A 13,202-nucleotide genomic window follows, 5' to 3' on the forward strand; every position below is an offset into this window, starting at 1 on the left:
CTAACTCAAGGTATTTTCCCAGACAGTTTAAAATATGTCATTGTCATAGCCTCTCTAGGAAAAATGGGACACCACATATGTCAATAATTACCGGTCAGTATCCTTGCTTACAGCATTTTCAAAAATCACCAAGAATGTAATGTACTCAAGAGTGGTTAGCCATCTCAACAGTAATGGGATACTTAGTAAATCACAGTTCGGATTTCAAAAACGCTGTTCTACTGAGACAGCTATATACAATTTCACTGTCCATGTAATAGAGTCTTTAAATAGTAAAATATCGCCAATAGGAATTTTCTGTGACTTATCCTAAGCATCTGATTGTGTGAACCATGACATTATATTACAGAACTAGCAATTCTACGGTAAAAATGGAACAGCATATGAATGGTTTAAGCCATATCTACAAAAGAGGAAACAAAAAAGTTTCTTTCTATGGTTTAGATGATTTAAGGAAGTTTGCCACTTCATGTAACTGGAGTGAAATTACGTTAGGTGTTCCACAGGGTTTGATCCCGGGTCTCCTTCTGTTCTTGATATAAATGAATGACCTTCCTAACTTCTGTGAAACAAGAAGCTAACCCGACACTATTTGCTGATTCTGCAAGCATCATTATTTATACAGTAAAAGAAACTCCAATAGAAAATGATACACATAATGAATTTGCAAAAGTTGTTCATCGCTTTTCTGCGAATGGGCTTGCTCTGAACTTAAAAAAAACACAGTACATCCAATTTTCTGCCACAAGGAATACAGTTCCTTCAATAAAAATAACACATCAACAGAAGTCAGTAGACAGTAGCATACTAAGTTTGTAGGTGGACGTATAGATGAGATTCTTAATTGGAAAAATTCATATTTTGGATCTCCTAAAGCGACTAGGTTCAGGAACTTTGCAATCAGAATAATTGCCAATTCTGAGGATATAGAAATTAGTAGGCTAACATACTTAGCACAATTTCACTCTCTGATGTCATACGGAATTATATTTTGGGGTAACTCAACACTTAGGCAAATGTATTCACTGTTCAGAAGAAAGAGGTTAGAATAATTTGTGGGACTCATAGTCGCACATCTAGGAATCTGTTTAAAAGGTTAGGAATTCTTACAACAGCCTCATAGTACATTTACTCACTAATGAAATTTGTTCTCAATGACATGGACCATTTTAAAAACAACAGTGACATTCATGATTATGATACTAGAAGGAAGAAAGACTTACACTCTCCTCTTCTTTACCTATATTTGGCACAGGAAGGGGTAAAATATGCTGCTGTAAAACTTTTTGATAAATTACCAGATGAAATAAAATGTTTGACAGACCATACATGAATTCTTGAATAGGAATAAATAAATTTATAGGTATAATATATGAGTTTTGTGCCATTTAATGATATGGGGTACATGATACAAATTTTAAGCATAAAAAAATTGATTCATGTATGCATTTATTATGCACTTGACACATTCCACATCATAATGGTTACTGTGAGAATGATCAATGGAACACATAACCAACAAATGAAACTGATTGTTGCCCACAGCAACAAGGCCTTGCAATGCAGACTTTGACTGCCCACTCTCTACTGCCTTTCTTACGTAAATCTTGTCCCCTCCACACTTCTCTACTGCTCCACTTCTCTGTGTGATAACACCTTCCTACATGGGCTATAGTTTTTGCAAAAATACTTAACAGCTATTTAAGAAGCATAAAAAAATCGAAAAATTGTGTAATTTAAGACAGAAATATAGTGAATACACATCTTTTATGAGTTTTTATTGTTTTTAAAAATTTAAGTGAAGGTACTCTATTTTGCAGAAACATACAGACAGAATAAAAACATTCTTGTATTCAGATTTGGGTCTGTTCGCTACTTAATAAATTCATGAATTTCATTTACAGTTTGGCACTGGAATAGACATTCCGGACATTTCTTTTGAAATCTGCCATTAACGTTAAGGACTTCTGAATCACAGAAATTATTCAATACTCGAGATGAGAGTGAACTCAAGCACAGTTTTATAAAAAATGTCAATAATCCACTCACTCTGCTATGGTCTGCTATAGGAGGAGATCAGTACAAGGAATCAGCTTCAGTTATATATTTGGCAGGATCTAATATAACTTAAGACATGCATGGCAGTTACAGTTGAAAAAGTAAATTTGTTTTCACATTGAAACAATAAGAGGAATTTATAACCCACTGCCTGCCATATTGCCATATAACAACAATGGAAATTTCTGGATGAACTGAAACATAAAATAAGGACTGTAGAGGACTGATGTATCACACATGTAAACACGCAACAGAAAACATTATTCACACTAGTTTTTGAGCTCGTTACCTTCCTCCAGCAAAAATGCACATATTCACACACACAACCACACAAACTCCCAAGCACACTCTCCCACAACTATAGAAAGGTTGACTAATGATTATTGAGAGCAGTTGCCTGCACAGCTGCAGGTGCTGAGGATGTAGAGAAGGACACACAAGGCAAGGAGGGATAGTGGGATTAATGTGGGGAAGATCTTTCGACAGATGACTCAGTGGCTGCACACCAAGACAAAAGTAGTGCAGAAGATAGAGGGGAAAGGAAAGGGGGGACAGGGGTGAGAGAGAGGGGTGAAGGGGGAAGATGGGGAGGGGTGAGAGAGGGGAGGATATAGGAGGGGGAGGGAGTGAGAGAAGAGGGATAGGGGCAAGAGAGGGAGGGGGTGGGAGGGGAAGGGGGAGTGGGGAGGGGAAGGGGAGTGAGGAGGGAAGTGGAGAGGGTGCGGGTAAGAGGAGGGGAGGGGAGGAAGAGTGGCAGATGGGGGGAGGTAGACTGGGAGGAGAGGGGAGGGAGAGGTGGGAGTGAGAGAAGGGGAGGGGAAGAGAGGGGGAGGGGAGAGAAGAGGGGGAGAGGGGAGGGGAGAGAAGAAGGGGAGGGAGGGAGGGGAGAGGGAAAAAGAGAGGGGGAGAGAGAGAGAGCCCACTTGACACGACACGAGGCAGGAGGAGGGAGCAGCAGGACATAATCTGGACAGGAAACGAATGCTGTAGACAGATGAGAGAAGGGAAAAGGTCAGGTGAGGCAGTGGTAGACAGTTAAATGGAGTTTTAGGCCAACGGGACTGTACAAGTGCAGGATATGGTGAAGAGACAATTCCCACCTGTGTAGTTATAAGAAACTAGTGCTGCCAGGGAGTATCCAAATGGCTCCCTTAGTGAAATAGTTGTGGGAGTCACCTGTGTTGTGGTGCACAAAATGTTCGCCAACTGGTTGGTCATATTTGCAGTTTGCCATAGTTTGGAGGTAACTATTCATGCGAGTAGATGGTTGATTACTTGTCATGCCCACATAGAACACTGGGTAGTAACTGCAGCATAGCTGACACAAAACATGGTTGCTTTTAAATGTGGCCCTGCCTTTTATTGGCTAGGAAATGCCAGTGAGTGGACTGTGATAGGAGATGGTTAGGTGTGTGGGACATATTTTGCACTGGAGTTAACCACAAGGGAATGACCCATGGGGTGCATTCGCAGTAGGTTTGGAATAGGGACGGATACGGATATTCTGTAAACTGCGTGGGCAGTAGAACACTGCACGATGTGAACAGGATACTGTCTGTCAATAAGGTTTTATCGAGCTAGTCCACAGACAGATCTGCTGTGTCATCTCCTGAAACACCAGTAAACCTGTTAACCAGCCACCGACCAGCACTCCGCTGATCTGCTAGTATCACCTTGGCCTTGAAAAGATCAACAAAAAGCTCAACCACACCCTTCACCAGGTTTTCAACTACCTCTCATTACACCCTGAGATGAGGGACATTGTACCTTAAATCATACCCACATCAACCAAAGTAGTGGTTTGCCAAGCACCAGACCAACAGAATATCCTTGCCATACAGCTCCCAATCCTGCACCCCATGGGTCATTTCCTTCTGGTCAACACAGGAGCAAGACACTTCCATACACCAACCCACCATCCACCACCTCGTACTGCAGTCAAGTCATATGCATTGTAATGTTCTGATATAGGCTAGATGAAGTGTATGAGAACTTTAGGGGAGTTTCAGGTGAGACATAGTTTTCGAGCAGTCAGGAGCAAATGCCGAAAGACAAACATCCAGTGATAGCAGGTAGCTGCTTGGGTCAGCACCAAACACTGTCACAGGGAGCACCTAGAAGTGGCGTGGATTTTGGGACTCTTGGAGGATACTTGTAGGAGACTCAAACAATCGAAAAGTCAGGATGGAATGATGACAATATTATGAAAAGGATAATTGCTACTCACCATATAGCAATGATGCTGGGTCAAAGATGTGGACAACAAAACAACATTGCGACAGTCTTTTTGTTGTGCCTATCTGACTCGGCATCTCCACTATATGGTGAGTAGCAACTATCCTTTCACAATATTATAGGAGACTCAAGGAATTCTAGAGTTTCATAACAATCAATTACTTGATTCCAACTTTACTACTACACTGAAGACCATTTATAAACATAGATGAGAGAGAACAGAAGAAGAATCACCCAGTGCTTCATTAAGTACAAACATTTGAGAGCAACATTAAAAGTGAGAAAACAGACTTAAATTGGACATTACCCAAGGTTGGTGTTGAGCGACACGTAATCCCAACACTCTGACTGAGAAATACTTGGAATACGAAAACCTGAGGCTTTAGAAAGTATTCTGACAGCACAATGTTTCTGCAGCCACCCCACTAACACTACTGGAATGTCACAGTCATTTGCCAGTCTAACATGGGGCTTTTCTCCTTCATGGTGCCTCCAACCAACTCCATTTTGCATCCTTCCCCTTCTTCTTCTCTGCTGGATGACTGCTTCTAGCATTCAGACTAACAAGCTGTACATTTGGTAGCAACAGCATCCAGCTGAAAGCTAAACATCACTGCCCTTCTTAGTACGGTAAGGAACAACAGTGTTTTACATCGCCATGCTTCACCCTGCAGACGCAGGCTTCTATCTCATGAGCAGAGGCCTCTACTTCAGCAGTTTTCTTCATTTTCCCTCTCAATCTAACTTCTGAGAAACTACTGATGCGGCTGTTCTTAGGTATAATGGTCATTCTTGCTGCATGTGCTAAGAAACTGTTTATGATTATCGCCTACTTACAACAACATGTAGATGGTTGTGGAGATACTAATTAGTTCTCTTTATCATGGCTTATACCCTGGGACAGCTGTCCAAGCATTTGCAGTTCGTAAGTTTCTTCCATTACTATTTCCCTAGAGTAACCTAAAAGCTACGATTTACGCTTGTACCTACAGTGTGTCTCTGGTTTCTTGCCTCGGAGCACTCTTGCTGACTCCCAACAGTCTCAAGCTTAACAGTGAATGATTCAATAAGTTGTTAATATATGACAGCATTTCCTTTCCAATGGCCAATGGCCTTGCCACACTGATAATACTGGTTCCCATCAGATGACTGAAGTTAAGTGCTATCAGGCTTGGCTAGCACTTGGGATATTGGTAAGCGGGATGCACTCAGCCGTTGAGACAACCACGTAAGGAGCTACTTCATTGAGAAGTAGTAGTTACGGTCACGAAAACTAACAATGGCCAGAACAGCAGTGGGCTGACCACATGCCCCTCCACAACCACATCCCGTGACACCTATAACCTGCTGTGGCAATCACTCGATACCATTTGGGCCCCCCAGGGCCCGTCCAGACAGAGAATTTCCTACCCAATAAAAGGCAAGGTCATGTGTAAAATCCGAAAAGTTATACATCAGCTATGCTGCAATTACTCTGCAGCATGCTATGTGGGCATGACAAGTAACCAATTGTCTACTTGCATGAGTGGCCATCGTCAAACTGTGGCAGTCTGCAAACTTGATCATCCAGTTCCCAAACATGCTGTGTACCACAGCACAAATGACTTCAACAGCTGCTTCAGTAACTGAGCAAATGGATTCCCCTACCAGAATAGTTTCTCCGAACTACATAGGTGGGACTTCCCTCTCCAACACATCCTGCACTCACGCAATTCCTGTGATCTAAACCTCCGTTAATCAGTTCCTCATTACCTTTTCCCTTCTCTCTTCTGTCCTCACCACTCCTTTTCACTCCAGATCATGTACTGTCTTCTCCCAGCACTCTCCCCCCACCCCCAGAGGTGGCATGCATTCTCTCTTTCCCCCCCGCCTCCTTTCTACCCTTTTCCACCCTTCCTCCTTCCTTCCTGTCTCCCTCTTCATCTCTACCTTCCTCTCCCTTCCTCCCATCCCTTTCAACCCCACTTCCTTTCTCTATCTCTTACAAACTCTACCCTCTGAATTTCTTTTGTCTTGTTGTGCAGACACTGAGTCATCTGTCGAAAGACCTCCTTCACACTATCCTACTAACCCCTCAGTTCTAGTGCATTCTTCTCTCCTCCCTCCCCACCACCATCTGCACAGGCAACTGCTCTCAATAAGCGATAATCAACAGCCAGTCTCACTGCAGGAATGTAGTTGGGTGTCTGTGTGCCTAAATATGTGTACTTTTTCTAGAGAAAGTGTAAGAGCTCGAAAGCTAATATGAATACTGTTTTCTACTGCATGTTTCTATATGCCACACCTCACTCCACTGGTTTCTCTTATATTATACTGTTGTTTAGATCTAGCAAGTACATATTAAAAAGGGTTTGAGCCTATTCCTCGAGCCAATATGACATTTAAAGTTACATGCAGCAGTTTAAATAATAACATGTGTATTAAATAAAACACTCATACTCAAATGTTTACAAGAAAGTAATCAGTTTATTTTAACTTCGAGTCTCTACTTTACATAACTTACCCCACCATCTATTATGTATAATCCTTTGTCTTTCTTCACAATATTGCAGTGAGACCTTGACACATACATTGATAGGCAATTGATTTCATTATATCGTGCCCTTCCAACTCTGTACTGTAAACAGAATTTCAAACTGTTATCATATCTGTGTTACATGATATGGAGTATGTGAACTTACACTACATCTTACTTGTTGAACATGTTATACTTGTTGGATAATAGATGAGAAGCAAATATGCCTAAAATGATTGGAGTTATAAATAAAGATGTTTTTGGTTAAAATGAAAGCATGTACTGGAGATGTTATGGTAATAAAACAGTGAGACCACATGACCTAGAGAGAGACGTAAACAAATAAGACTTGTTTCTTCTCTGTAACATCTGAGATTTATAACGAGGTGCACATTTATAAGGAACTATTATAACATCTATTATTTTTGCTTATATAAGGTTCCAACTGTTTGAAGAATAAATTATGACTTCTCAATTAGATATTTTAGCTGTTGTTCTTGTTGTTGTTGTTATCTTCATTCTGAAATATGTCACAATTTTGTACAATAATAGAGAAGCAGATGTGCCTAAACAGAATGGAGCTTTAAATGAGGATACATTTGCTGAAAATAAAACCATATTTACAGAACTTGCTAATAGTGATAAAAGGGCAGGATCATGTGACACACAGAGCTATGTAAACAAATACGAACTGTTTCTTCTCTGTAACATTGGGGATTTATATTGTTACAGCTATTATTTTTGCTCATGTATAAGGCTCCCAACTGTTTCAAGAAAATTCCAATTTGACAATTAGGAGTAGCTGCAAAAGTTACAAAGTGTAACATAAAACAAACAAGGTATCTGGCCTTGTAAGTAAGATATGGACATAATGTTGAAGGAAACCACGAGTTTACACAGCACACAACATTGTCTTCACTGATAATGATAAAATATTTTGATAAGCTAGATGTTAAAATAATTAAAATAAACAAATACGCCAGGATGTAAAGATCACGATAAAAAGAAAAAGCTTAGCATTGCGTGAAACTCTCTCTCTCTGTCTTGTAAATTCTTGATTGCCTTCATCATGGTGTCCATATTCTACCTACTAGGTCCAATGGCCTATTTGTTTTTTCTTATACTTCATAACTTTTGTTGCTGCTGATTGTGAAGTTTGGATTATTTTTTGAAACAATTGGAGCCTTAAGTGAGCAAAAATAATGAGTGCAATAATGGTTCCCTATAAACATCCCCCATGTTATAAGTCCCCGATGTCAATGAGAAGAAACAGTTCTTATTTCTTTACAAATCTCTCGGAGTCACAAGGTCTCACTCTTTTATCCCTACAGCATGTCCTGCAAACACATTCTCATTTTTAGCAAAAACACCCTAATTTAGAATTCCAACCTGTATACATTTGTATGTGTGGCAATGAACATCAGACAAAACAGAGATGAGCTAAGCACACTGAAAAACATTAAAGCATCAGCTTTGAAAGACTGAGAAATCAATCAGGCAAAATACAATTTTAAAAAGAGATCCACAGCAGCTGCATCAACCATAAAAAAAAAGAAAAATATAAAGAAAGAAAGAAAGAAAAATAAAGAAAGAAAGAAAGAAAGAAAAATAAATAAAGAAAGAAAAGATGTGATCTCCGTTTATCACTATTCCCTTGTCTGTTGTCTGAAAACAGAATGCACCCAGTAAAATGTAATGCACTAACTGTAGAGGGAGAACAAGGCTTGTATACAGTAAGCAGATTAAAGTGGATATAGGTTGCAGTGGTAATGCAAAGATGAAGAGGCTTGCACAAGGTGGTCCATGTGGAGAGCTACATCAAGCCAGTCTGAAGATACCATCATCTTCATCAAATCATCATCATTGTCAACAACAATTAAAACATAAAGAGACAGACCAAGGCTACTGTATTTTCTCTGTCTGAGTGTGCAGATGATATTACATCATGGCAGCAGTATATCTACATGCACACCATAAGCTGGGTGTTCCCAAGTTAGATGACAACCAGCATCCATGTGAAAGTGGAAGTGTCTTTTTCATGACAAGTTATGCAGATTATCATCATCTTGCCTTTCGCTGCTGTGGGTGTGTATACATGCCCTGCTACATTGCTGCTCAGGTGAATAAAGAGCTAGTTGTGTTTCACAGGAATGATGTTTTCTGAACTGTGTGTGAATAGGCATAGTGTTGTGGCAAACGGTGGACAGCATACTGCACATGTTTTGCGCCAGTCACATGGAAATTAATAATACGATTTGATTTTTATTGATGCTTTTTACGTGCTTTTTTGCTTCTGGACAATTAAAAACCGATGTGATTGATCCTTTTTATGCGGTTTTTGGCTTCAGGACAGTTAAAAAAACGATGTGACTGATACTTTTTATGTGGTTTTATGCCTCAGAACAATTAAAAACCAATGTGAGTGATGCTTTTTATGCGGTTTTGACCTCAGGACATTAAAAATTGATTTTTCCCATCTTATGTGATATGACCTTGCCATGGTGGATGGGCTTACTTAACTAACAGTATCAAAACTGTACACCTATGCACACTGAGTAGTACAGTTTGTTTAAAGTCAAACATACACCTTAGGTATCGTTGTATGATTCATCCTTCATTTTTAGTCGATCACTATTAAATCATGATGCTTACAGCGCCCTCTTTTGCTACATTTTGTAACTATTTGTTTTTCTTCTGCCATACGTTTTCCCCCTTCTCCGATAATATTCCATATCAATTTGAAGTTATTCTGACCAGTGGTGTTATTTCTATAGTGGTTTGAAAGTTGAACTTTAATTATAATGTTTCTGTATTTTTAATTATTTCTAGTTCATATTCCACATCATGGTCTCTATCCCATCTCCTTGGATTATCATTAACATAAAATTAGGTAGAAGCAGAAAGTGTGAAAAAGCTATCTATGATGTTAATGTTACTTAACACAAATTTAATCTTTCATTTTGTTGTCACAATGCTACAAAGGCCAGTTCCCCTGCCCTTGGTAATCAGAAGTCCATACCTGGCTCTAAAGCTGGGTTTCTACTGGCATGAATTTCTTACAAGTAGATCCCCTGCTACCACTCCCATAATTCAACATACGTGTGGAAACATGCAATTTGCATGTTGTTATACCAACTTACACCTAACTTTTGAAAGTTAAGTGGCGTTCTACCTCCTCCACCATCATCTACAAGTTTCAGCAACTATGATTAGTGGATCTGCTCTCATTCTACTCTGATTCATTCAACAGCACAGATCTAGAATCGTTTGTTTATTTACGTGAAAAGTTAGCGTCATACCAAAATAATGTGCTTGCTCTTCAACTAAGTAAATGAATACCTTCTAAAGTGACAAAATATTCTTAAACTATGTGACAGGGACATCTTTTTAACATTCAACAACTCTTTATAATCATTTATTTGTATCAGAGTAACATATCATCTTTCAAAGCGACGAAATGATTAAACAGTATCGTTACTGGCAGAATGGACTTGTCGAAGTTCATATTACAGCAGAACACTCAATACTGTAAAGGTATTTTTTATTTCAGTATAGTGATAATAAGGTCTTGCTTTAGTCATTGAGTGTAAGTATTATGGTGAAATAGAAGTTTATTTTTAACTTTAGAGAATTAAAACTACTCTTGTCCATCATTAAAATCCTATGCAAATATGACAGTGTTCATATTGGCGCTGTTACTGAGTGATTACTTTTCTCCACAGCTTTATAAATTCTGATTACAAAATAAGTGCTGCACCAGTGAAACAAACATATACAAATATTGCAGTGACATCAGTTTGCCAGATGTTTCAGTGTTACTTCTAATTTAATGTGAGGTGGCATGACAGCTTGCATACGTGTACTAGATCTTGCTACAGAGCCACAAATATAGCTCAAAAAAGATTTCAAAATTGATGTTACTCATTCAAAAATGATTTTAAAATGAATGCTGTCTCAAGCAGATAACTTCCTCATTAGCATACTGGATGTTCCCAAGTGATTGCTACAAGATGTTCACTTCCATACCCAACTTTAATAAAAAAATATGACCTTTTAAGTCGAAAAAACTTTTTGAGTATCCCATTCATCAAAAAACAAAGTTCATTGTATATTTTATTTTTAGTTTCAGAAATGTTGATGTGCGAAATCAGATGATTGTTTTTATACACACTGTTTATAATTCACTAGGTCTCAGTGTGGTTTCAGGCCCCAATGGTTCATATTCAAAGATGTGAAAATGTTATTTCTTTCGTGCAAGCTTCTTTTGAATCAAAAACATCTACTGAAGGCACTCTAGCTGATCTGAGTAATGTATTTGATTTAGTAAACTGGAGATACCAAGGCATTATGGCATCCACGACTTGGAACCTTTGCCTAAGGATCAATTCTTCAGTCACTGTCATTTGCAATGTTTGTTAATGATCTTCAGAGTAATTTGTCATGTATATCTGTACATGATGCAGATGACACAATGACTGCAAATTCTGGAAAAGATGTGAACAAACTGAAACTACAAAACGGTGAGTCCTTCAAGTTATCAAATACTTGGTTTAATGCCAATGAATATCTGGAAAACTACTTGGCATGTATATGGATGCAGATTTTATCTGTTGCGTAAACTACATAAATGTCTTTCTGAAAAACTGTACCTTTGTTCATATTGTGCATTCTTTCACTTTTATATAAGATTTGGTTTTGTTGGGTGGGGTGATTCTCCTGGAGAAAAAAAAATGTAGCAGAAGTAGAGCATTAGCTGTTTCCATAACTGAAACATCTTGTGGGCCTTATTCCAAACAGTAAATTGTATTAATAGTTACATGTCTCTTCATACACAGTTGTCCCTTGCTTTAAAAGAAAACCACCACCAGTATAGCCTAAGGCAGCTTGTGCACAAACATAATACTTATCAAATATTAAAAACAGATACATAAACAACTAGAGAAAACGCAGTGTAGTTACAAGTGTCTAGTTACAAGACGTTTTAGTATATTACCTTCATAGGTACCACAGGTCTCACTAAAGTGGCTGAAAGAGAAGGTCTATCTTAAACTAGAAGAATATGAGAATAGTGTAGAGGTTGATCTTAATTAATAATTAATTAACAAAGTTTACAGCTTCCATCACCTGAGGAGGTGCAGTGGGGAATTAGTCCACATTAAAGAAGAATTACATGATTGTCAGAACACTCAATAAAGAAGTAGATCAGAAATTGAAATAATGGCCGTAATCTAAACATACTGTCTCACAAAAGGGAAAACACTTCATACTGACAACTCATTGAAGAGCCCAGACTACTTCTGTGCTGTAAATCTGAATAAGAAAAATAAACAGAAACCCAGGAAAAAATAACGATTATGAAGGGGGTTTCATCGAAAAATATTGTTGTTGTTGTTCTTAACTATGTGACCAATAGTTGAGATTACAGTATCACACGAGCCATTACCAGCAATTCAATAAAGAAACTTTGGAATACCTGCTTGGTTGATGAGTAATTATTAAAGCCATCAACTCTGCTGTTGAAGAATGAGTGGGAAGATCGTCAATCACAATTTCTAAGGATTAAAACTGTTTCATTGGTTCCACAACTATGTCATAGAATTGAGAAGCAATGGAGTCCACCTGGCACAGTGATCCAGCTCGCCATCAGTGTCCGCTACACACCATGCTGCACAGCAACTGTGGTGAGCTGTACTTAATTCATACTACTTTTTTGTGACAGTAGTACCTACTGTGAAATAATTTAAAAGTGTCTACATCCAAAAACAGAGACGTTGAACGAAATATATATACACCAGCTTGACAGTTCATGGGGTCGCAGGTAAATATTCAAATGGTCATTTCTTTTGTTATGTAGTTATGAATAAGCACTTAAATTTTGTGTGCATGCTTTACACCTTCCTTTGATATTTACAAGAGCCTGGAAACTACTTTTGCAGTCTGGCAGAAAGTAGTGGAGAACATACTGAGCATAATTTCCAGTCTGCAAGTCCAGATTCCTCTTTATGCTCACTGAAAGAAAATATGCCTCTTTGCTGTTTACTCAGCAGGATCAGGAACTACGGCTATTAGTAAAACTTTTGAGTTTTAACTGATTGCTATATTCTGTAAAAGTTCACATGTACAAAATATAATAATATCCCTGATAATAATAATAATAATGGTAACGACACTGCTAGCCAACTAGAAAATGATTTAAATCCAAATAGAGGTGTTTTGCAGGATATGCTTCCTGCAACCACCCTAGAAGGAAAACAAAGACAGAGGATGAGATGGTCAGATGAAGTTAATCGACACCTCATGTTCTGTTATTACCAAGCAACAAACCTAGGAACCAACACAACTGGATACAGATCACAAGTATACACAACATTTATTACCGGATACCCAGAATTAA

The 13,202-nt window shown here is 38.5% G+C and overlaps 1 protein-coding gene across 1 annotated transcript in view; it reads right to left on the reverse strand.

Moving 5' to 3' along the window:
• LOC126456737 (uncharacterized) overlaps positions 1-13,202 on the reverse strand; it is a 198,608-nt gene that overhangs the window by 172,741 nt on the left and 12,665 nt on the right. Inside the window, exon 4 of the mRNA XM_050092483.1 lies at positions 6,797-6,910. Coding sequence (XP_049948440.1) covers positions 6,797-6,910 — 114 coding nt within the window. The remainder of the gene's footprint in view (positions 1-6,796; positions 6,911-13,202) is intronic.

Source organism: Schistocerca serialis, chromosome 2 (genome assembly GCF_023864345.2).
Source record: "Schistocerca serialis cubense isolate TAMUIC-IGC-003099 chromosome 2, iqSchSeri2.2, whole genome shotgun sequence".
In the NCBI taxonomy this organism is placed as follows: Eukaryota; Metazoa; Arthropoda; class Insecta; order Orthoptera; family Acrididae; genus Schistocerca; species Schistocerca serialis.